This window comes from Colletotrichum phormii (assembly GCF_030913505.1).
Source record: "Colletotrichum phormii strain CBS 102054 chromosome Unknown BDP81scaffold_26, whole genome shotgun sequence".
In the NCBI taxonomy this organism is placed as follows: domain Eukaryota; kingdom Fungi; phylum Ascomycota; class Sordariomycetes; order Glomerellales; family Glomerellaceae; genus Colletotrichum; species Colletotrichum phormii.
Genome location: NW_026851468.1, coordinates 302,962 through 326,152, shown reverse-complemented (window position 1 = coordinate 326,152; position 23,191 = coordinate 302,962). Strand labels below are relative to the sequence as shown.

The window sequence follows — 23,191 nt, the reverse complement described above, 5'->3', positions numbered from 1 at the left end:
ATTCTCCCCTCGGACAACATCCTGCCGACATGGATTCTTGTCGTTTGTCGTCGTCGTCGTCTCATCCGCAGTATACCTACCCCCTCTCTTCGCGGTCTCCATATGGCCGACCCAGTCACTCCAGCCTCTCGTGGTCCACTATCCCCAGACCATTGACTGTGGGTTCGTCGGATATCCAGCATCAAGCTGCCTCCGTCTGGGGTAGTGGAGTGCCCTGGTTCCATTGGGCTGCTGCTTTAGTCCAACTATTTCTCCTAGTCTATCGGGCAAGAGTGAGGTTCACCGACGCGACAAGTGTCGCATTCGCACCATGCCAGGGAAGTGAACTGGACCATCCCGGACTCCAGTCCCGAGCTCGGAGCTTTCACGTATTCCCCCAACGCAGCCAAGCTCTGGGTTCGGATCCGCAATGGCTCGCTGCGAGTGTGAGATTGGGGAAACAAGCTGTCTCGAACCGTCTCCTCGCCATGCACCTCCACCTGCACCTGCACCATCCATTCCATCCCACCACATCTGAGCTTGCCCGGGATCCACTGCCCTTCCGCTGTCTCTACCAAGCCGGAATTCCTCTCCTGGCCAACAAACCTGAACGAAACCTGAAAGAGGGGTGGCCTGCGTGACACTTCAAGGGCCCCGTTGTTTGTCGTCACGGTGGGGTCCAGCATTGAGTCTCGACACTCTTGGGCTTGTTCGTCCTCCATCTTCGGCATTCTCGCCGTTGGACAGTCATTCTTCTCAGAATTTGCACTCGTTTCCCGGTATTCTTCCTCAAACTCGTCTGGATCGCCCCTCGTGTAGTTCCATCATCGTGATACCTTACACGCTCCTCCGTATAATTCCCTTGTTACCCGGACAGCTGTGGCTCTTTAGAAAACGTAGGGTACGAGATCATGACCATCATCAAGGATGAAGCCGGGCAAGGCTCAAACGATGATGCCGGAATCATTGCACAAGAAAACACTGCTCCCCGCATACCTTCAACTCACCAAGCCAAGAACCAACAGGTAAGGCACAGAGCGTCTGTCGCATGTGCGTCTTGCCGAGACAAAAGAATTCGTTGTGTGGTTCCAAAGGGCGAGTCGGAGTGTGTCCAGTGCAAAAAGGCCGGTAATGAGTGTGTTATCAAGAATGACGATGAGCGGCGGAGGTATGTATACATAGGTGCCGGGCATGCCAACTTGGCTTCTATTTTGTCTAAAATGCTGACAAAATTACCAGACCGATATCAAAGGCGTACATGTCGTCACTATCCGATCGCATCGCGATGCTCGAAGGCATGCTGCAGGAAAAGGGCGTTCAACCACCTCCAGCCGTGCATCCCCCCAAAACGAGACACGAGACCCAGCAGTTGTCAGAAGAGCCAAGAGACCAAAGACGGTTTCCAGTCAAAGGACCAATTGTACCCGAGGTCCCCTCGCCCCCGGACTCTGGAAACGATGACTACTCAGTGCAAGGCAGCGACCACGCCGAGAACGCGTCCACCACGAGCCCCTGCTTCCATGTTCCCGCAGAGGAACAATCTGCGTTCCGCATGCTGGACCCGACGCACGAGAACGTTGTTCACAGACTTCTTTCGACGAGAGGGAATCTTTCATTTGACCAGTTGTCTGGACGGCTCCGCTTCTTCGGCCCGACGGCCAATTCTCACGTTTACTACGCCGATACCAGTGATAGCTTCCGGTCTCGCGAGCCATCAGAGCAGATTCGGCGTGCCGAGCGCATAATTCGGACACTTACAGCAACGACTCACGACTATCTCATGAACAACTTTTGGACGCACTATAATAGTGTTCTCAAAATCATCCACAGAGAATCTTTCGAATCTGATCGAGAGTCACAAAGCCCAAAGTTCTATTCGTCGTTCCTGCATATCGCAATTTTGGCCATGGGATTCCGATTCGCCGATTGCAGCCGTGACGGTATGAAGAGGATGGCCTTGGGAAACCGGGAGAGCACCTTGCACAGAGAGGCCAAGTACATGCTCGACGTCGAACTCGAGAGGCCTGGTGGGATACCCAGCGTACAGGCTCTCCTTCTCCTCGGCGACCTGGAATGCGGCGTTGGCAGAGATAACACTGGCTGGATGTATGCTGGTAAGTTGATCGCGCGACTCTTTGAATAACGTCAAGTAACTCTTCTTTACCAGGGATGGCAAACCGGCTAGCTTTCGACATTGGTCTTCACCTAGACTGCCGCAATAGTGGCTTTGACGATCGAGAGGTCGATATCCGCCATATGGTGATGAGAGCCTGCGTGATACACGACAAGTATTGGTCCTTATTCCTGGGTCGGCCCACGAGCATCAAAAGCCAAGACGTCGGCATGGACCTGCTATCACGGCGCTTTTCCCAGCTTACATCGCTCATGGGAACACCCGAGCCCACTAACAAGGAGAATCAGACAGTGGAGATCTATGACCAGCTTGTCGAGTTGATGGAGCTTGCTGGTCGTATTGTTGAAGCCAGAGACAGTCGGCAAGCACCAAAGAGTGCTCACGAGAGAGACAGAGCGGATGGCGAGGAAGACGCATACCTTCAAAGCACCAATCTTGATCGCCAATTGCAGAACTGGTACAGGCGGTTGCCGGAACATTTGCAGTGGAAGCCTGCCAATATTAAGCATGCACCATTCAGCTACTTCCTGCTGCACCAGCAATACCACGTCTCAATGATATTGCTTCACCGACCGTGGGCGAATTATGACGAAGTTGCTGGCGATACCAGTAGCACTGATGCGAACCTTACACCCAACTCAAGTGCCGACTCCAAAGACACGCCCGACCAGCATCATTTCAACTCTCTGGGGACGAATATTTCCCATTCAACTTCAGACACAGGCCGAGTTGCGTCATCGCGCAGCATCTGTAGTTTCCACGCGATTCGGGTAGCGAGAATCTTTTGGCAACACCGACAACGGTTCGACGGCACCAAGATCTTCATCACTGGCATTCAGCACGCCGGTACTGCAGCCATTGCTCTGATAGCAGCATTGGCGTATCATCGCTGCGAGTCTGATAGGCGAACGTACCTCGGATACCTAGAGATTCTTGCCAGTGCCATCAGCGACATGAGCCAAGCCTACCAGCCAGCGGCACGCATGGACAACCTGCTGAAGGCGGTTCTTGGGAAACTCCGGACTGACACCGACAGTCTCGACGGCGTTAGTCAGCCGCCTGTCATATTGACGGGCAGTGAAAAGAGTCTCCTTTCAAGCCCGGGCTGGAGAGGCACCACAGACAGCATTTACTCCGTTCTACCAGCCAGACGTGAGGCTGAAGTAAGAGAGAATCCGCCGACCAAAAGACGCCGACCGTCGACGAGTAGCCGAAGGGCGTCCGAGTTCGCTCGCCCGCCCTTGCCCTTCTTCGGCGCAAAGACGCAGCCATCGACGCGCAGGTCATCACAGAGCAACGTGTACGCGGACACCGGTTCGCCCTTGGAGCCTGCGGCATTTCACTCGGGCAGAAACGATCATCAGCTATTCAACCTAGACTTTCTGAACGGTTCAGCGATAGACAATGATAGAGAAGACGACGCTTCGGATGCCAAGAGCAAAGGTGTGGAGGATTGCATCTTTGTTTCGCCACTATCCAACAGCTGGGTACAAGACCATACACCTGACCGTAACGCGTCGCCGTCACAAAAGACGAATCTGCGGTATGGCGATTTGGACTTGCACGATTGGGAGTCGGGAGCGTCCGGGATCGGCCTTGAGTCACCATCGAGCTTCCAGCTCAGTGGAGGAGGGGAAAGTAGCTGGGAGAACCAGCAAAAGGTTCCCAAAGAGGAACCTGGACAGAGCAATTTCAAGAACGAGACAAAGGACACGACAACGAATCAAGGAGGTTTCGGGCCGTTCGGCCATGAAGCCATGGACTGGATGGGTACCGATGGCGGTCTGGACACCATGACCTCTGTGAGTCTAATTGAGCTGGTGCAGAGCTCCATCGCGGGCAAGGCGGAGAGACGTCCCGCGGACGAAGCGCCTAGAAACCACGAACTGGACTTTCTGAGCTTCTGAATTGATGTTTGCGCATGGAAAAAATGACTCGCTTCTTTTTCCCTTTTCTCAACCCCCGTTCCCATTTCATTTTTCCATCACCTCATCTTCGGCGTTGGTGGTCCATTGGAGTTTATGGATTTGGTGCCTTTCTTCACTTGTATTGCCAATCGTACTTTCGTCTGGGGGTCACCTTTCATAGCGTCGTAATTAGGGATGTGCCAGCCTTGAGCATAATTCAATAGATCGCCTCTTATGTAAACGACCATGTATCTCAATACCACCAACGCAAGTAACACGAACCGCCCAAGTTCTCCCACAGCGTCAAGATCACCACCAATCTCACGGCTTCCAACTCAACAAACAGACTAATGAGCCGTAAACCCTCCATCAGCAACCAACCCAGACCCCTGCATAAAACTACTCATATCAGAAGCAAGGAACGTGATACCTGCATCAGCATCCCGTCAGTAAACCAACCAAAGATGGGCGCACAAATCAAGAGTGCCAGAAACAACAAATAATAAGTAGACTCACAACTAGCAATCTCCTCAGGCTGCCCCAACCGCTGCAGCGGCGTCATCTCAATATATCGACTCAACGGGCTCCCCGCCTCGCGCGAAAACGGCGTCACGGTGGGCGTCTCGATCCAGCCGGGGCAGATGGCGTTGATGCGGATGCCGCGCCGGCCGTAGTTGTTTGCGTCGCTCTTTGTTAGGCCCATAACTCCTGTCATTGTTTTTAGTATGAGATATGTGTTGTTTCGTGTGCCATTTTTTCCATGTTTGTCTCTGGAAGAAGAAGAAGAAGGTAGAGGAGGAGGAGGAGGAGGAGGAGGAAGGAAGTTAACGACGTACCGTGCTTCGCAGTCGAATACGCCGTCTGCGCCATGAAAAGCGAAGGCGAGACGAGTCCAAAGATGGAAGCCACGTTAATAATAGCCCCACGACCGCGTCTCATCCCAAGGTCCCTAATCACAAAATCACGTCAACATCAAGCAAACCTCTCAAGCCAAGAAAGCCCCAAGAAGCCATGCAGAAAGAAGACATACTCCTGCCCCAACATAACCCGAATTTCCTCCTTCTGACACCTCCAAACCCCATGCAAATCAACATCCACAACCCTCCCAAACTCCTCCTCGCCAACCTCATGCGTCAACTCCCCCCCACCCGCGATCCCCGCGTTATTTACAGCTACATCGAGACGTCCGAAGCGCGATACCGTCTCCGCGATGCCGGCTTTTACTTCAGAGGCGGAGCGGACGTTCAATGGGAGGGTGAGGACCTCGGTGGAGGGGAACTGTTCGCCGAGGAGAGATTTCGTGGTCTCGAGGGCTTGGGCGTTGATGTCGGTTAGAGCGAGGCGGGTGATGCCGTTTCGGGCAAAGGCGAGGGCTGTTTTTTGGCCGATGCCTATTATTTTTTAGGGGGATGTTAATGAGGAAAGGCTTTGTTTGTTACGGAAAGGGTGTAGAGGGGATGTGTGGGATTGTGGTGTGTGTGTAAGTCGGTAAGGATTAGGGAGTCGTCAAACGCACCAGAAGCTGCGCCGGTGATGAAAGCCGCGCCCCGGAGAAGAGACGCCATGATGGGATTCTGCCCGTTTCACTTTTCTTCAACACAAATCTGATAACGGCGTCGAAGGATTGATTATATGAGGGTTTCTGAACACTAAGTTCTAGGTGCCGATACTGTGTGTGCGGATTACTGAGCAGTCCGGAGTGTGGCAGGAGACACCATCTTTTGTGTGAAAACATATCTCAGGGCTTGTAACGCACTTACAAAGTACATGTAGACCGAACGAGACAAAAAGATAAGATGGACCGGTGAGACATGATTGCTTTACTCTGCATACATCCCATCTCATCAAGGAACACCCGCAGCTCCTTTTTCCTCGGCGGTGACATCGTGTCAAAAGTGAGGCGCGAAGATCGCGGAGAAGCATACCCAGCGTAGCTTCCCGCGCGGGTCTATCCACCACACACACACACACACACACACACACACACACACACACACACACGGGATGGACCGCTCCCCCCGCGGGCCGCAGGATAAAGCAATACCCGTATATTGGCAAAGGCTCGAACTTCGTCTGTCGGACGCCGCTGTCGAACCAACCACCTCCTATGTGCATCACGTTCAAGTCCCTCTCTCAAATTGAGGAGGTGCCACAGGGAAATCAAGACAGTGAGGGGTTGAGTGGGACGGAATCTCCTTTGTTCAAGGACAATGTAACGGTAGCCATCTGACGGCCGCTCGCATTTCCAGATACGTCCCATGTTTTGATAAAGGATGATATGCTTCGTGATATCCTCAAATGCTAAATGCCGAAATCATGGTTTCGACTGGAAGTACCTTCGTGATACGCCCGCCACTGGCAAACTTCCCCTTAACCCGAGCTGCCTGAAAGAGGGACTTCACCCAGTCCTCCTTACGCACCCGCAATTCCGAGTAGTACCTGAGAGAAACAATGCTTGTGTCATGAAATCACCCCTCGTAGTACCCATACACCAGCTTTTTAAAGTCAACACTCGTCGACTTTGGTAAAAAAATATTAATGGAAAAATGTTGGGCGTCGGATTACAGGAATTGGCATGTTCGATAAGGAGCAACTCCAAGTGCAGGGATTGAAACCACCTGCCAGAGAAAAGATGTAGGCACCCCATCCATCCACTACGACTCTGTGAAGTCAACGCAATCAAAGATGCCAAGTCCCATGCCCCGTCGTGCACAGAGAATTATACCGCCCTCCAACCCAGAGAACAACAAGGTGGAGTATTGCGAGAACAACGCTTCCTCGTAAGCCCCAAGTCCAAGGCAGTCCGTTGGATAGACGTCTCCCGGTCTCTCGCTCATACGGCGTTATCGGCCGCGTGCCGGCGCCAGCGAGACCAAGATCAAGAGCAGCTAAAATCACCAATGGCGCCCCGATATTTGGGCTGACTACGTACGGCCAGCAAGGACGCGTCAGGCTGAGCATTTTGCTCAGAAAGAGGCCGAGACGCACAACCGCCAGTAGAGGTCCGGCATTATAGCGCATAACCTGCCCTGCTCGCAACCGGCTGACCATGAGTCTGTGCCGCAAGGCTTCCAAAGGTGTAGCGGGGGGTGGCATCAGGAGCGGGGGCGAGCTCAGAGGTTCGTCTTTCAGGGAATCCACACTTTCGTCTCGCTCCGGTGTTGTGCGGATAAAGCTATCCTGGCTGCGTTGAGCCACCATTACCTGCGCTTGCGGTCGTAGTCTCGGAGAAGTGGAGTCCGACTGTCTCCGTAGACCTGCCGGCATGTCTGAGCTGGGAGAGCCGCTGTCTGCTGCCCTGCTAGGGATGTTGTACCCTTCCTGGGACGAGGAGAACCTCGACTGCTTCTGGGGATCTGCGACCAAGTCAGTTTGATAGATAGCGTCATCTCTAAAGGGTTATGAGCCACGAACCTGGCACGGGGGTGCTTGGCGGCATTGGGGAGTCTAGGCTCTGTATCCGGCGTCCGTTGATGCCCATGGACGGACTCGAACTCCTACCTCGAGGGACGCCTTCCATGGTCGACTCCGTTTTCATAGCGGATAGAACTTCACTCGCGCTGGGACGCTGCAACGGATCTAGAGCGAGAAGCTTCTTGAGAAGGTGGTACAGCTTTGACGGAAGATCAGGCCGTTCCCTGCGTTCATCTTGGAAGCCCTGCCAGTCTGTAATCTCCGCGCGCAACTCGTCAATATCTTCGAGCTCTTCGTTGACGGTGTTGGCACTTCGGTACGGCAGGCGACCGAAGCACATGAAGTAGAGAATCATGCCGAGAGAGAAAATGTCGGACTTTGTGGTGAAATTGCCGTAGCGCCCGGTCGTCAAGTCTCTCCTCAATACCTCTGGCGCGCAGTAAGAGATGGTTCCGGTTGATCCAGTCGACTTTCGCACCATGTTCTCTGATTGAACCTCGCCAAAGTCGCTGATCAGGCAGATTGTTCCACTGCCCTCTCGATGAAGGAGACAATTACTGGGTTTCAGGTCCCTGTGAATGTAATTGGCAGCATGAAGATATGCCAGTCCCGACGTGATGTCTTTGAAGAGGGAGTAAATCTCCTCAAAGGACAGCAATCTCTGAGAGGCGAACTGGTCGCGGGGCAGCTCAAGCTGGCCCTTGGATTTCCGCCGCATCTGGGCTTTGAGCTGTTCCTTGGTCGTTTCCTTGGGTTGGTCCCCGATGATGTAGTTGAGCAGGTCGCCGCCATTACAGTATTGCTGCAGAATGAAAGCGCATGCCACGCTGGGGCCGAAGCGTGTCAGCTTGACGTCCTCGAGCCAGACATGGCGGTAAGAGACCAAGTTCGGGTGCGAGAGCTTGGCGAGCAGCTCGACTTCGATGAGAACTAATTAGTTCGGCGTCAGCGTCGAGGTCTGAATAAAAGTAGCGCAAGGACTTCGTACCTTTTTCCAACCATGCGTGATCATCGCCTACGGGCACGCGCTTACACGCAAAATGACCTATCCACCATCAGTATCTCTGCCAGGTAATCCATCGCTCGAGATTCATACCAAGCTGACAGCCATCGATTTCGTGGCGGACAAGCAGCACAACGCCCTTGCCGCCACGCCCAAGCTCCTTTTCCTCGACGAAGAATGTTTTGAAATAATTAGGACTAAAAGCCTCGCGGCGGATGCGGCTGCCCTCCTGGACCGAGGGTGTACTCGAAATGAACTCGGCGTCCTCGGCTTCCTCTATTACGGCAGCTTGCGGGCGGGGTAAGCTTGGTTGCACAATGCGACGAATGGGGCTGGGCGGGGGATGGTGGTCGGCGCGAGAGTCGTGGCCGCCGGCTCGGAGCATGCGAAAGTAATTCGGGTCGACAAAGGAGTCATGATGGCGAGCGCTGTCGAATTGACGTTCGGGAGAGGATGATCGCAAGGGCTGGCGGCATGTCGGGCATTCGGACAGACCACGGATCTCGAGTCTTTGGGACGACGGGTCACGGACTACTATAGCGTTGCGGTGTCGGCTAGAGAAAAGCACCGTCAGCAAGGTCCATTATCTGACCAAGAGAAAGCAGGACGGAGGTGAACCGACAGGACGATTTCGCGACCTTCGTGCGGGTGGTATGGGATCAGCGACATGGCCGGTCGATCTCGGTGTGCTACTCTGGGGCCGCTGGACCGACAGAAAGGCCTAGATCATGGCCCAAAAGAGGGCAGCTGGGATGTTTGTTTGTTTGTTTGTTCGCTAGACGCTGAGGCTACTTCAGTCGGGTGTCTGGGTGAGATGAGGAAGCGGCATGGGTTCGGCGAAGCTTCGAGAAGCTGTAATGGCAAGGCGAAGCTCCTGGGTGAGTCAAGACAAGGCCTAGCTCAAGGTGGTGTCAAGGTGTCCAGGTGAGAAGTCTTAGGTGAGGTGAGGTGAGGTGGGAAGGGTTGTTTTGTTGACATTGAATGACCTCACACTTGTCTGTGGAGCCACCCAAATACCCCCACGTGCCCCGCCCCGGAGCGTTCGAACCGCTCTGTGGGGCGCCGATGACTGCCGGGCCAGAGGAACCCACACTGTGCCACTGCCACGGCGCATCAAAGTAAACAATCACCACTTCACCAACACATCAGGTAAGAAACTCATCATTTTACTTGTGATTGCCAACAGAGAATCAAATTCCTGTTTGTAACACGGAACTATTGAACTGTCCAAACATGTGATGATGAATAGTCTCAGTCAGGTGTCATATGAACCAGGTCTGCAAGACGGTAGTGTCTCTGGATGGAATTGCCCTCAGCTATTTCAGCTTGTCAGAATTGGCAAGCAAACACACAATTTCTGCAATGACAATAGACCTAGGCACGTATCCGAGATCTTGCTATGCGAGGTACGATGTTTATCTGCAACCTCTATTCGAAACATGCCAAGTTGTCACGAGAAGTGTTTGTATCCTTCCCGAAGACAATACGACCCTCTGTCAGAGTTGTACCTACCTCACACATCACCCGAATAGTCCAAGGCATCGTTTCTAATCTGTACGGATGCTATAATCCTCTTCCTAAAAGTTCGAGACTCGTGTGTCATAGCCCGTCGTTGCATCAGGGACTCGGCAGACAGTTGACTAGTCTCTAGTGAACTTGTCCCCTGGCCAGACAACGAAGATCCTCTCCAACTCCATCAACACCAACCCCGGCACCGAGTGATTTGACCAGGGCCGCTTCCTGTCGCAGTCACACTTGTCAGGCCAGCTCGGGCCCGTCACCAGGGGTTTGAAACCAAAAAAAAAGAGCCTGCCTATAGATATGGAAACACCGCGGCATATTCGTAAACGGGGCGGCCCCCTTTCACCGCGACTCAAAACATCCCAACCCACCCCCGGCTCAACCCTGTCGTCATCCAACCTCCGTATCCAAACGGAGTATCCGCAGACTGCGGTGTCTTCACCGCACCCGCTCAAATCCCCGACGACGAAGAAAGAAAGAAAGAAAGAAAGAGAAAGAAAAAAAACAAGGCGTTAATGTGTCAACGCAAGGTCTTCATCCACCACCGGTGTGGCCACAAGATCACCGAGCTCATTGAGCAGTGCGAGACCTTTGAGTGTCCCGGCATCACCCAGAAACCCGTCATCAGTAACCGGTATACCTGCATCGTGCGGACTTGTATGTGGTACGGCCAGTTTTGACTGAGTCCGGGCGTGAGAGGGATAGAGACAGAGAGTTGAGTTGATGGGTGGGCGCAGAGTTTGACTCCTGTGTAAGTGGCCGCTCGACTGTGGTTGACATTTTCAATGACGGTCCTGACACCGCAGAGGCTGCTGCTTCGGCCTCATATCACCTCATAAATCTGCCCAGCTGTCCACGCCCGTTATTTGTGTATGGGTTGAACTACGGTCTCAAGGCGCTTCTGAAAGGCCCAACGTGACTGAGGCTTTCACTTCACGGCCTAGACGCGACCGGGTACCTCTTGAACAGCGGAATGATGGAACTATCAGAGTAGCAGATACAGAAGCCTTTCATCATTTGCTGTACTCCGTACTCCGTACTCCTGCGTTAATTAGATTCTGCCCTGTTCTCCCGGGCTATACACAGGAAGCGACAAGGTCGTGCAAGCATACCCATTAGTCTCATTCGTACTACGTTGTTTGCTCATTCAGCCCGCAGCCTCACACAGTTAGACAGAAAAGCATCAAACAGCGCTCATCAACCCAGCATCAACATATACTTTAATTTCAGCTACCTTAACCCCTACCTAAACGTCCAATCCGAGTCCCGTCTGTGCCTTGCATTAGCGAAGTGCATCTCTAGTAACGTCTTTCGACACTAAAAGCGATCCATCGCGCAAGTTTGTTTGATGGTCTAGTTCAAATAAGGCAGCTCAACGTCGGTTAGAACCTTCCTGCCTTGTCGCTCCAAACGCTCTTTGAAAACACAACGAGAGGCATCATTTCTTCACGATTTTTTTTAGCAATGTCTGTAGTTTTAACCAATTAAATTCTGGAAAAGAGAGAGAGAGCCCTCTCTTTCCGATGGGTATCATATGTATGTCCAGTTCTACCTAGCTCCTTGTGGTATTCAACCCCCCTTTCCCAGCTTTTAGACCACTTGAACACTCCTTTGCGCCTAAAAAGACACACAGTACAAAATGCTGGACGGAAATCAAAAAGGTATCAAAAACGCCACCAATCAAGTGAGTAGGACGACCAACGTGCCCGCACGCCAAGGGCAAAAAAGGCAGGCCGCCGACGAGGAAGACGCACCCGTCGGTCCGCCAACGCGGGAAAAGCCGTCTAGTAGATATCCCGATCATGCAAGATCTGCCACTTGCGATGATAAAGGTTAATATGCGCCCTCAACGCATCCGCCGACTCGTAATTATTCGTCGTCCCCGTCGGCACGCAGAGACAGCACGCAAAGACGTTCCTGTCCGAATGCGACTTGGCCAGGAACCGGCTCGACATGCGGAAGCCGTCCTTGAGGACAATATAGTCCTTGTTGCCGGGTAGTAGCGGGTTCCACCGGTACCCACACTTGCATCGCTTCGGCGCGTCGGGGATCGGCTTGGAGAGGTCGACCTGGAGCCTCATGGCCTCTGGGCAGAACATGCTGAAGACGCTGACTTTGGGGCGGAGGAAGGCGGAGGCGGTGGTGCTTGTTGTGCCTGCCTCTGAGGGCGCGAAGATGGAGACGGCGTCGCTGGCGATGGCTTTTGGTGTTGGTGGTGTTGGGGGAGGGGAGGGCGGTTCTGATTGGAAGGGTGCTTGGTCGGTGCTAATGGTCATGGTTGTTGACATGTCGTCGTCTTCTTCTTCTTCTTCTTCTTCCTCCTCCTCGTCTTCGTTGTCGTCTTCATCTTCAAAGACGCTGCAGTGGTTGTCGACTGGCGAGCTAGCTGAGCTTCGTGAGATGGACCTCGTCTGCCGCGAGCGGGGCTTGGGGATGGGAAGGTGCTCGGGGATGTCTGGGCGTCCGGCAGCAAGACGATGATACAAGGCACCGAGGGCCTGAACTGAGGCGATCCTGACAGACTCGGATGTCTGTATAATATCTGAGATGTTGAGGAGGCCGGTCAGGCTTGAGTCGCAAGCGACCCGGCGTAGGTGGGACACCCGACTACTGAGGTTGAACAGCTGGTTGGAAAGCATATCCCGGCATGGTGCTGTCGATGTTGTTAGCGTGGCTGCAGACAAATGAAAAACGGGTTGCGACGTCGAGGGCCGGACGGGGTGGAAACTCACCATCGCCGGTGGAGAAGTCGGTCCCAATGAGAACAGTCGCAATGTCATATGTCTCCTCGATCTGATTCCTCGCAAGCTCCAAAGAGATGCTCAAAGCACATGTAATAACATCCCTTCGAACACCCGATTCTGAGGATTTTCGACAGTAGTGGTTCCCAAGTATGCGTTTCCTCTTCCAGTGGGTGTAATGCTCTGTGCCCTCGGCGTATAACTCTTTGAGAGATGACACAGCCTCATCGACTGTGGTTGCCTCCATTGTTGACCAGTCACTTTGATGGCATGATGGAATGGTGCCGAGAATAGGGTACGAAGTAGGTAATTACGTGAAGGGACTAACTTGGTACTGAAGGGAGTGAGAATGACGAGGGAGAGAGAGGATCGTCTGGGAGGGAAGGGATTAAGAACGGGAGCCAGCGGAAACCGGATCGGGAAAAGCAATGTTGGCGGGCGGCCGGGAATCAGCTGAAAGACCAGGGCGAGCTGAAGCCTGAAGGAAGGGAGGAGAGTTATGAGACCGTGGGAAAGGACAAACAGAAGGCTTATCGGCCGACGGGGGGGAACACGACTCAGAACAAGCTTCAAGCGAGACAACAGATCGAGGGGGTGGGTTACCAACAGGTTGGGGCCAAACGGGCGCGCGTGTGTCCCTTGATGAAGTGGGGGGGGGGGGGGGTTTTCTGGTTTTCTTTGATGCTATGACTCTTGAAGTGTTCGTATGGATACATCATACGGATACAGCGTGTGGATGGGAGGGTGCTCGGGCTTCTTGGATCGACAGGAAGCCAGGGAGGAGATGGGGGGGGGAGATCGGGCGTGGAGCTACGGACACTAGAGCAGAGGCGATGGGCGGGCAAAGCTTTTGAGCCAATGTGGCGTTGGCGGGCGTTGGGTTGGTGGACGCCAGGACGCCAATCTCACGACTCGAGGTGCAAGTCGTCCGAACGGGCGCACGGGAACTCGAGGGGGCGGGTAGCCGACATGACATGAGGCATGGGACGGCGTTGGCGTAGGTAGACAAGGGGGGGGGGGGGGGGGGGGCAATGGGTATGGTCCATGGGCAAGGGACATGCAATGCCTGTCAAGTCCAGTTTGGCCAGAGAGTCATGTGCGACGATCTCTGGATGTGATTGAGATTCTCGTCTCATCCCGCCGTCGGCCGGCGGATGGTGTGCATGTTGACGATGCTGCAAGCTGAGGTTTTCTTGGGGTCCTTCTGGGGGATGTTGTCCTTTTTTGGGGGTCGCAAATGAACGGAGAAAGAGTCGAGAAGGGTGAGAGTGTTTGCTTTTGCTCGGGAGGGACCGGTAGAATTTTCCAAGTTGGCAGTTCGCTTAAGGAGTAAAACATACGGTCAAGTGAGTAAGAATAGGTAAAAATAAGAGGAGATACCCCCGGACAACTTCTTGCTGTGCCAGAAGAAAGATGGCCAGGATGAATGCAGGGCAAAGGCAGGCTGGGGCATGGGAGCATGGGAGCATGGGACCAGGCCAAACGAAAGTCGCTTCTATTCGTTGGGATAATATGCCACAGTATTGAAGGCGAGTCGAGGCGAGTCGGAGGATCCCACGCGTGCGGTTCCAATTGGCACTCCGTTGCTGTTGGAACTTGGTGTTGCAGGGCCTGGTTGCTTCTGTTGCTGTGCCTGCCGGTTTCTTCAAATAAACCACCCAATCCTTGATTCCGTGATGTGACAAGGTGACAAGACAGAGAGACAGGACAGGACAGGACAGGAAAGGACAGGCTTCCTTGCCGTTGGGAGTTTCGTCCGAATGACGACGACATGACAGGGGTGCCGTCCCGCAAAGAGTCGAAGACTACCTACACTATGGAGTAGGTAATTATTAGTTCGTACGGATACTGGGCAAGAGTTCAGACGTGTCATTCGCGTCAAAGAAAGATGGACTCAGATGGCACCGATGGCACCCTGGGGATCAAATGCGGCCGCGCCGTCTGTGCTCAAGCTTGGGGTGGACACGCCGCACTATCCATCCTGACACCCATCATCTATCAAACGGTCAGCAACCTTGCACCTTGTCCGGTTCGCAGAAACTCGACGGGCAATCGACGGCCAGTCCGGTTCAGTCCGATTCAGTTCTGTCAGTCCCTGTCACTGTTCTGAATGGCAATATAGAGACACGAGAAAAGATTGAGAGGAAATTAGTGTGCTGACTGGGCGGGCGCTACACTTGCCTAGTACCTTGGTACCTTCCACAATAATTACTAGGCGAGGTACTTGGAACGGCCTAGCACCTCGGTGGAGTCGATCCGTCCCCCATCGGCCCATCCGGCGAGCCGGCCCCGAACTGTGGGTCCCCGCCCCTCGGTCTCCCGGTATGGCGATTGGCCCACCACCGCAAGCCATCGCTAAAAGGTACTTTGGCTCAGGTACCGCAGCTCCACCCATTGACCAAAGGGTCCTTAGCCTCTAGGTACCTTACCTACTGCGTACTGCGTAGAGTTAGACTCTTGAGGCTTCCATTGACTCCTCCGCCGCGATCCTTCATCCTCTCAGCTTTCAGCCTATTCAAGCCATCAGGGAATCCCGAGACAGGCGCACTCTCCACGCCACATGCTAGCCCTTCAACATCCTTATCGTCCCCGTCCGGATCGGAACGCCAAGCATCGTGGCACTCTTCTCCTAAAGACACGTAAAGACTGCTAGCTTACGGTTCGCAGCTTCCGCCGCCACGACCACCGCCGCCGCACATTCATTCACTTAAGGGTAGTGCCTCTTACGTGCCGGGGCAAGCCACTTCCACCTACCTACATCCGGCCTACGCAGTATCAGCTCAGCTCCGCGCTTTCACATGGCCAAGGCCAAAGGCAAACAACGTGGCCTGACCAACATGCTTGGAGCTCCGGAATAGTAACTCATCGCACAATGCCACCTCGCCCTCGTCAAACCCGCCAGAGCTGCGACCGGTGCCACGCCCACAAACTGCGTTGTCCAAAACAGCCTGGCAACGCCATCTGCACCCATTGCTCCAAAGCCGGAGCCGCATGCGTTTACAGCCCAGCCCCGTGGGCACGCTACCCACCTACCAGGACCTGGCTGCAGGGCCGGGCGATGATGCCCTGCCCCTTTCAAACGGTGCGACGGACCTGGACTGGGCCAACTTCTCTTTCGATGACATCCTGGGCTTCTCCTCTGTTCAGCCTTGCCGTGTCCCGTCACCTCGCCATGATGAGGCACCGCAGCCTCAGGTTCCGGCTGACCCTCGGTCTCAATGCTTTGAGGAGCTGTCTGCCATCACGGCCACTCTAGATAGAGCCACGAGGGGTCTTCCTCCCATTGACAATTTCCACGTCGCTGGCCCCGATTCCAAAAAAGTACTGCCTCGAGATATCTAAGCAATACAGCCACAAGGAGTCCCTCGAGCTACTGCTCGCCGAGACCCAAAAGCTGGTCGATGTATATCCCAGAGCCGTACAATATGCTCTGGAACCGACTCTGCTGTCATTACCGATGTGCCAATGTCATGGAGCTCGTCCTCTGCCACGTCCAGCTGTGTCTCAGGTTCCTCGCCGCGGCTATGCAGCAAGATGTCCAGCCTCACGAGTTTGACGTACCAGAGCTCAAAAATTGGCTCATTCGTCCCGTCACGGCGGTCATCGCCCTCCATCATCATGGCGATTTTAATCAATCTCCAGTCTTCCCTGGCCACTTGCGTCCCGCGACTCGGCTCTGCACTGAACGAGATGGAAGGGGACTGTGGCAAGGAAGGCCGCATACTTCTGCTTCAATGCGAACTACTAGCGGAGAGAGCAAATTCCATCGTAGACCGTCTCAAAACGCTGAGAGATACTCTCAGCAATGCGGGGCTTCTCGCCTAGAGTCTATGGCAGCCAAGCGGACATTGTATTGTGCCAACGACGTAGATGACTCACATTGGCCGGGCTTTTTTTATTCTTTTTATTGAAACCAAAACATTAACAACAATCATGTTGTTATGACGTTTGAGCTATTGGTTCAAGAGAAAAGCACGCGCGCTTCCCGGCTCGTCTTCCGTACGTGCGTCGGCAGTTCTGGCGATGGCATGGATATCCCTCCATGAAAGGCTTCGCAACCCCTCCTCCTTAAACTCATCAACACCCCCAAACACGCATCGCAGGTGACCTTGAGTTGAATCGAACCATGGGAAAAGATCATTGTTATAAATGCCGAGATGCATGTTCATATAGAAGATGTTCTTCACTGGTTGATTGACTTTAACCGCCGGCTGTTTTGTTGATGGCAGCTCAGCTTCCCTATAATGTTGCGTTGGAAGACTCTGGTTAAAAACCACGACAGTCGTAGCAGATGACCTCTACCTGAATGCTCAACAGCTTCATTGTTTCGGTCATTCCCTCACGTATAAGACTTCATTCCCAGGGAGTCATTCATCGTACTTTGAAGAAGGAAAAGTTACCACTAACACTTCCGACAATCCTCTCACCTACAACGAGGGCGTGTGATCATCTAAGCCATATCTCAGAGCCGACAATCAACCCCAACTTTCACGATGAAGATTCATGCAGCTGCTCTGATACTGGCGTCTGTTGTATCGGCTCATTGTGCGTAGAATACAACCTAGCCCTATGTCAATCCTGTAAACGGAACTAACAACCACACACAGACGTCTTCCCCTCCGTCACTTACAATGGCAAAACCACAAACGACTGGGAGGTCGTCCGCAAAACAACAAACTTCCAATCGAACGGACCCGTCACAGACGTGACTAGCTCACAGATGACATGCTACCAACTCGCGCCCGGCAACGAGGGGGCCACGGTTCTAGACGTCACAGCCGGTTCGACCATTGGTTCGTCCAATCTCGTCTTGTCATATTTATAATGATAGATCTTCTGGACTAACACCAGATGAACCAGGATACAACGCCAAAGCGTCCATCTCCCACCCCGGACCCATCAACTTCTACATGGCCAAGGCGCCCTCCGGAACAAGCATCACAAACTGGGACGGCTCCGGCAAGAACTGGTTCAAAATCTACAGCGACGGGCCCACAGTCACCTCCAGCGGCCTAACCTGGCCAACAAACGGTTCGGTTTCCCTTCCCACAACTCTTTATGAAGACAGGCGCTCTAACGTAAATGCTACTCTCTATCAAGGCAAGGCAACCGTCAACGTCCAGATCCCAAAGTGCATCGAAAACGGCGACTACTTCCTCCGCGTCGAGCACATCGCCCTCCACAGCGCCAGCAGCGTCGGCGGCGCCCAGCTGTACATCTCCTGCACCCAGCTCCGCGTCACGGGCGGCACGGGCACGTACAAGCCGAATCTCATGTCGTTCCCCGGCGCGTACAGTCCCAATGATCCCGGCTTGGTTGTGAATATCTACTACCCTGTGCCTACCAACTACAAAGCTCCTGGGGGTGATGCTTTGACTTGCTGAGGATTGTCTGAAGGAAGTTGGAAAGGGGGCGAGGATTAAGTAGTCTGAGATTCTTCTGCGTTCAAATTGACAGGTGCTGGAAAGCATTTCCCATTCTGATGGCTCTCTAGTCTATCTTGATTGTTTCCACGATTGCAATTCACATCACATTCCCAGATGCGTTACATGTAGCTTCAACGCACACTTACACAGCGCAGTTCGCCCCGCTCCATCTCATCACCCGTCCTCTGTTACATGTGACGAAAACAGGCTCGAGCTTACATATAAAAAGATGGCCATATAGGCCTCTTCCCTCAGCGCTCGTTCCTCTTGCCCATACATCATGAACCCCCAAAAACCAAAGAGCGATAATCGCAGTCACAGTCACAGTCACAGTCACAGTCACACCTACAACAGGGTTTAACAGCCGACAACCAGTAAGATCGCTTGCGGCCCGCAGTAGAAGCTCACCCAGAAGGTAGCAGTCGAAACAGAGCTGCCACGAATGCCATTCTGGCGGTTAAGTAGTTGAAAGCCACCTAGCTGCAAACCCGTTACAGCCTTCCCTTTTCGGCAGATGCCCGTCCCCCAAAACGGCGATGTAACCCCCACAAGGGATCACACGGAGAGGGGGGGGGGATGAGCATCATTGACGATATAGACAGGCGTGACAGGTCAGATGCGGGGAAAGGCTTACAAGTTGACAACTACGAACTCTGTAGAGCGACTGTGAAGTCGGTATCGCTTACTCGCTCTGTTGTTCATGAGTTGGAACGTGGCGGTTGATGACTTTCAAGAAGCTACTTAGACTCCTGACTCAAGCAGCACATTTAATGCGGAGATAACGGGGCAACTCGCAATCACCAAGTGGATAGGGCTCTCTTGGGGAGCCCGGATTTGGCAGAGTCTAGATAGAGTTTTGGGCTTTCTTAAATACCACGGGCAGAGAACTTTGGGGCAAACGAGAATTGATCAGATCTCGTCAGTTTTCGTCCGATGGGTCCAACTTTGTAAAACAAACGAAAAAACCATGTTCTTCTCAGCTTCTAAATTGGCTTGCCTCTTGGCAGCGGCTCATGAAGCTGCGGCCGTCACTTACAGCGTGCCCGCCAAGGTGAACACGGGCGGTCTCTCGTACGCTCCTCTCGAGGCGGCCCCCGTCGGTCTGTCGTGAGTTTCACCGGGGATTTCTCCTCTCGAGGGCCTCAACCCCCCCCCCCCCCCAGTATGGGTGTCTGTCTCTGACTCTTGTTGCAACAGCTTCGAGTTCTTCGCCTTCCCGTCGTACTTCAAAAACGTAACGGCAACGAACCAATGCCTCGCCAACCTCAAGGACCTAACGGGCACCTGGCCCCCGATCCGCATCGGCGGCACGACCCAGGATAGGGCCTCTTATGATGCGGCGACGTCGGCGTACGTGATCTACTCGGTCGCCAACGCCGCCGACGCGCCCTCTTCGCTGACGTTTGGGCCCAACTTTATGAAGCTGGCGGCGACGTACGCCGGCGACGTCACGCTCGGTCTGAACAGGGGGAAGAACAACATTGACAATACCATTGCGGCTGCCAAGGTTGCTGTGCAGGAGATGGGGAACCTCTACGCCATTGAGGTCGGGAACGAGCCCGAGTGTAAGTGGAAATTGCCAAGCTTTTCTTTATTGCGAAGCCAGGAACTGACGGTTGGTTTTCAGATTGGTCGGGAGTACAGCCCATTGCCGCGGGAGGATGGAGTCCCGCGCTGGATGCTGCGTCACAGAACCACTGGGACATCACTGTCGGCAATGCCATAGGCAAGAAGAACATTATCCAAGCCGGCAATTCCAACTCTCTTCCTCCCACTTGGGGGGCTGAGGAGTTGATCGCAAGTGGAAACGCCACAGTCAGAGAGTATGGGAAGACGTACGCACATCACAACTACCCTGGAGGGTCTGTCACAGGTTTGATGTCCCACTCAAGTATCTCAAGCAACGTTCACTTGTAAGTTGGTCGCGTGTTCCCCTTCGTAGGCCTCTCCACTAACAGGGCCAGGTTCGACAAAGACATTGCCAGTGCGCTTGCTGTTAACAAGCCTTATATCTTTGGAGAGACAAACTCTGGTAAGTCCATAGACACTCCCACACTTGTGGTCTCCTCCAGTACTTGAGCTAACGAAGAATGAATAACAGTCGCGGGAGGCGGCGCAGCCAACGTGTCCCCAACCTTCGGCGCAGCCCTCTGGGTAATGGACTATGCCGTCCGCCTAGCAATGTCCAAAGTCAGCAGAATCTACTTCCACCACGGCACCCTCGGCAACAACCCCTACGCCTTCTTCGGCCGCTCTTCCATGGGCAACCCATACGTCGGCGCCTACGCCGCAACGGCCTTCATGGCCGGCGGCAAGCACCTCGCCGCCCTCGACGACGGGAAATCCGCCCTGGCCGCCTACGTCACCTACGACGCCGCCGGCGCGCCGCTGAGGGCCTTGCTGTACAACTCCAACTACTACAGCGGCACGGGGACGCGGGGTGCCGAGTCGTTTGTGCTCAGTGGGCTGACGGCGGCCCGGGTTCGGAGTAAGCGTGTCACTGCTGCGAGCGCCGAGGCGAGGCAGGATCGCGGAGGGAATGCGTCTTTTGGACAGCAGTTCTTCAACAACGGTACCTGCACGATTGGCGGGACGGAGACGTTTGAGACGACGACGGTCTCGGGTGGGCAGGCTACTTTCAGCGTAGGAGCCAGTGAGGCTCTTCTCGTCTACCTGCAATAAGTTTGAATATGGGTGTTGAGGTCAAGCAGATCCGGTGTTTCTTAACAACGAGAGCTGACATGTGGGTTTGGTTGATATGAAGCGTGGTATGGCGTTGAATGCATGTAGTTGTGAGAGTGGGAAGGGAGGAAGAAGAAAGCCGAGATACCTCACTAAATCGGAGTTCCCGATACATACCCCGTTAATTGAATTAGCCTGCGAGGTTTCTTTTATGCAAGCATAAATCGCGATGAAACTTTTCATCATGTCTCCAGGCCCTTTAGCTTGTAGAACAGCATCGAATAAGCAGAAAGGAAGGAAGTAGGAATTCCAAACAGCACTTTCTCAGGTGCTTCACGTGTTAATTTCGCAGTTACGACGGGGGAAAGCTGAGGTAAGTGATGCAAGAAGGCAAAGCGCCGTACTCTAGTCTCTCATCTCAACGTCATTGCTCTTTTTTTCAGCCTTAACTGAAGTACATCGCAGTCGAGTCCACCCCAACCCGGCTTGGCACTATCTGGGCGGCTCTTCTCATGTCAGTCTGTTAAGCCTTCTTCGCTGCATCTACTGCCTCATTGCTCTCGAGCAACGACCTCTCTCTGTACCTTCAAGCGGTTCATGACTACTGCTTCAATTTCATCACGACATCATCTTCTTTCATTATTCACCAGCCTCTCGTCCAGCTGGTATTGACCATCATCGCTCTCCATCAACTGACTCTCTAGTAGAGCTCACGCACCGTGGGGAGATCTACACCTACATCACACAGTAGACCTCACCATGGCCGATAAATACATCCTCCGCGTGACTGCGGGCCCAGGCTACGACCTGGACTCTCAGATAGAAGTCCCCGTCAACCAGGCCAAACCCACAAAGATCACCAGCGCCCTTGCCGACGTCGAGCTCAACGTCCGGATACAAAACTACGCCGGCCTCCCTCGCAACTCACCCTCCACCTCACCCTACTTCTCCGCGGAACCCCACGCCGCCAACAATGACCAGTACAGCATCTCTTTCCGTTTCACGCCCAAAAAGCCGTCAGGTGCCTCCTCCTCGGCAGACGGCATATCGGCCGAGGACCTGCAGTTCGGCAACGACTTTGACCACCCCATCCGTGACCGTCTCCCGCCGGGCTTCAACACGGCGCTCAACATTGTAAAGTGGTGGATCGATCCTGGTCTGGACGGCGACGCCTACGCCGACGTCCCTCATCTCTACGGACCCGCGCTGAGCTCATTCAACACCATCCACGTGGGCTCCGGCGTCCACGACGAAGAAAAGGGCGGGCTATGGTTCGAGGAAGGAGGCGACGAGGCCGGCCTCGAAGCACGAGAGAAGATTGGCGCGCCGGCCACGGCCAAGGAGCGCATGAAGTGGGCGCTTCGCAAGGACAGCAAGGAGAAATGGCTGTTTGAGTATGGCAAGACGTACGGCTTGGACTTTTTCAATGCCTACCTCGACTTTGCCAACTTGGCGTTGCGCTTACCTGGCTACCAACTCGCCATCATGAAGTACTGGGACGGACAAGGCCTTCGGTGAGTTTTTGCTCCTCCCTTTTCCTATCCATAAAACCTACTTTGCTTCTCTGCGAGTCGACTGTTCCGTAATATTCTTCACATCTCGCGCCATGGCCGTCACTTTCCGACTTGTGCTATTGACTTTGGGAGGGAAACGATGTCACAGCAACAACACGAACACCCTGAGGTGGCTTTTCAAAGCACGGTTCAAAAATGTCTTTTTTTTTTTTTCCTTTTTCATGTCATTCTTACCAGCAGCAGGGAGGGGGAGCCTAAGCGCTCACATACGCTTAGATATGTTCTTCGGAACAAGACCACCGGCGACGTCTACCTCGTCGTCCTCTTCGAGATCCACCTCAAGGACGACGTGAACGAAGACGGCACGCTCAAGGCCAGCGCCAGGGGCGTAAAGACTGGTGCTCTGCCGCCGGCTGCCAAGGACGACCACGAGTCTCACGATGAGGCCAAGGCGCTCGAGGAGGCTAGGAAGAAGATGGGCCCCGCTGCGCATGAGACGGAGGACACCAATGCCGACGATGTGGACTAGAGTGATGGGTCGAGTACACTTCCGCGAGAAGTATGAAGATTTTGCGATGAGAGTCGGCCGACTTTCTTCGTACCAGTTTACGTCGAAAAGCGAGGCAGCATGGCCGGTAGACACGAATGGATGACCGGTAGAGACCAAATTCGGGCTTAGATATACATTAATAAACAGCTCTTGCTCTGCATCACGTTACCTCAACATAGCACTGATCAAATCGGATGGAAGTTTACCAAGAGCCCAACAGTCGTTGTCAGCTCTACTCACTTGGTCTAGACAACCAGTTGTCGACAGAACTTGCGGGTGAATACAAACAGCATGCGAGAGCTGCAGCTAAATGCATGTCA

General features: G+C 53.8%; 7 protein-coding genes across 7 annotated transcripts; 4 read left to right on the top strand and 3 right to left on the bottom strand.

The window, feature by feature from the left end:
- The first annotated feature begins 432 nt into the window (after positions 1 to 432).
- BDP81DRAFT_358211 (fungal-specific transcription factor domain-containing protein) lies at positions 433 to 4,299 on the top strand. Its single transcript, XM_060586351.1, has 3 exons — positions 433 to 1,147; positions 1,219 to 2,093; positions 2,147 to 4,299. Exons 1-3 carry the CDS (start codon positions 891 to 893, stop codon positions 4,018 to 4,020), a joined length of 3,006 nt encoding a protein of 1,001 aa, XP_060439968.1. The 5' UTR covers positions 433 to 890; the 3' UTR covers positions 4,021 to 4,299.
- A 68-nt stretch (positions 4,300 to 4,367) lies between these two features.
- On the bottom strand, positions 4,368 to 5,585 carry BDP81DRAFT_502203 (short-chain dehydrogenase; the record flags this gene model as incomplete). The annotated part of the gene is made up of 5 exons (XM_060595559.1): positions 4,368 to 4,450; positions 4,537 to 4,728; positions 4,857 to 4,969; positions 5,051 to 5,411; positions 5,537 to 5,585. The coding sequence occupies 5 exons, from the start codon at positions 5,583 to 5,585 to the stop codon at positions 4,368 to 4,370; spliced, it is 798 nt and encodes a 265-aa protein (XP_060439967.1).
- Positions 5,586 to 6,699: 1,114 nt separating this feature from the next.
- On the bottom strand, positions 6,700 to 9,106 carry BDP81DRAFT_464933 (kinase-like domain-containing protein; the record flags this gene model as incomplete). The annotated part of the gene is made up of 5 exons (XM_060594213.1): positions 6,700 to 7,376; positions 7,435 to 8,364; positions 8,423 to 8,479; positions 8,531 to 8,991; positions 9,060 to 9,106. 5 exons carry the CDS (start codon positions 9,104 to 9,106, stop codon positions 6,700 to 6,702), a joined length of 2,172 nt encoding a protein of 723 aa, XP_060439966.1.
- Positions 9,107 to 11,427: 2,321 nt separating this feature from the next.
- BDP81DRAFT_438451 (uncharacterized protein) lies at positions 11,428 to 13,194 on the bottom strand. Its single transcript, XM_060591318.1, has 2 exons — positions 12,691 to 13,194; positions 11,428 to 12,611 (listed from the first exon to the last, which is right to left on the bottom strand). The coding sequence occupies exons 1-2, from the start codon at positions 12,944 to 12,946 to the stop codon at positions 11,743 to 11,745; spliced, it is 1,125 nt and encodes a 374-aa protein (XP_060439965.1). The 5' UTR covers positions 12,947 to 13,194; the 3' UTR covers positions 11,428 to 11,742.
- Positions 13,195 to 17,030: 3,836 nt separating this feature from the next.
- On the top strand, positions 17,031 to 18,075 carry BDP81DRAFT_502193 (fungal cellulose binding domain-containing protein; the record flags this gene model as incomplete). The annotated part of the gene is made up of 5 exons (XM_060595558.1): positions 17,031 to 17,244; positions 17,307 to 17,492; positions 17,560 to 17,730; positions 17,800 to 18,017; positions 18,055 to 18,075. Exons 1-5 carry the CDS (start codon positions 17,193 to 17,195, stop codon positions 18,073 to 18,075), a joined length of 648 nt encoding a protein of 215 aa, XP_060439964.1. The 5' UTR covers positions 17,031 to 17,192.
- A 997-nt stretch (positions 18,076 to 19,072) lies between these two features.
- BDP81DRAFT_383629 (uncharacterized protein) lies at positions 19,073 to 21,082 on the top strand. Its single transcript, XM_060586935.1, has 5 exons — positions 19,073 to 19,232; positions 19,323 to 19,690; positions 19,753 to 20,038; positions 20,090 to 20,157; positions 20,227 to 21,082. Exons 1-5 carry the CDS (start codon positions 19,093 to 19,095, stop codon positions 20,805 to 20,807), a joined length of 1,443 nt encoding a protein of 480 aa, XP_060439963.1. The 5' UTR covers positions 19,073 to 19,092; the 3' UTR covers positions 20,808 to 21,082.
- On the top strand, positions 21,071 to 23,030 carry BDP81DRAFT_484550 (uncharacterized protein). Its single transcript, XM_060595107.1, has 3 exons — positions 21,071 to 21,180; positions 21,273 to 22,321; positions 22,565 to 23,030. The coding sequence occupies exons 2-3, from the start codon at positions 21,567 to 21,569 to the stop codon at positions 22,848 to 22,850; spliced, it is 1,041 nt and encodes a 346-aa protein (XP_060439962.1). The 5' UTR covers positions 21,071 to 21,180; positions 21,273 to 21,566; the 3' UTR covers positions 22,851 to 23,030.
- Positions 23,031 to 23,191: the final 161 nt, after the last annotated feature.

What these genes read in the sequence shown, in the direction of transcription:
- BDP81DRAFT_438451 (XM_060591318.1), bottom strand. Translation starts at nt 12,946, where the DNA reads ATGGAGGCAACCACAGTCGATGAGGCTGTGTCATCTCTCAAAGAGTTA. An exon ending in CGACTTCTCCACCGGCGATG is followed by an intron (nt 12,612 to 12,690) that starts GTGAGTTTCCAC and finishes CAACATCGACAG; the next exon opens with CACCATGCCGGGATATGCTT.
- BDP81DRAFT_383629 (XM_060586935.1), top strand. Translation starts at nt 19,093, where the DNA reads ATGTTCTTCTCAGCTTCTAAATTGGCTTGCCTCTTGGCAGCGGCTCAT. An exon ending in GCGGCCCCCGTCGGTCTGTC is followed by an intron (nt 19,233 to 19,322) that starts GTGAGTTTCACC and finishes TTGTTGCAACAG; the next exon opens with CTTCGAGTTCTTCGCCTTCC. An exon ending in ATCTCAAGCAACGTTCACTT is followed by an intron (nt 20,039 to 20,089) that starts GTAAGTTGGTCG and finishes TAACAGGGCCAG; the next exon opens with GTTCGACAAAGACATTGCCA.
- BDP81DRAFT_358211 (XM_060586351.1), top strand. Translation starts at nt 891, where the DNA reads ATGACCATCATCAAGGATGAAGCCGGGCAAGGCTCAAACGATGATGCC. An exon ending in AATGACGATGAGCGGCGGAG is followed by an intron (nt 1,148 to 1,218) that starts GTATGTATACAT and finishes CAAAATTACCAG; the next exon opens with ACCGATATCAAAGGCGTACA. An exon ending in CACTGGCTGGATGTATGCTG is followed by an intron (nt 2,094 to 2,146) that starts GTAAGTTGATCG and finishes CTTCTTTACCAG; the next exon opens with GGATGGCAAACCGGCTAGCT.
- BDP81DRAFT_484550 (XM_060595107.1), top strand. Translation starts at nt 21,567, where the DNA reads ATGGCCGATAAATACATCCTCCGCGTGACTGCGGGCCCAGGCTACGAC. An exon ending in TGGGACGGACAAGGCCTTCG is followed by an intron (nt 22,322 to 22,564) that starts GTGAGTTTTTGC and finishes TACCAGCAGCAG; the next exon opens with GGAGGGGGAGCCTAAGCGCT.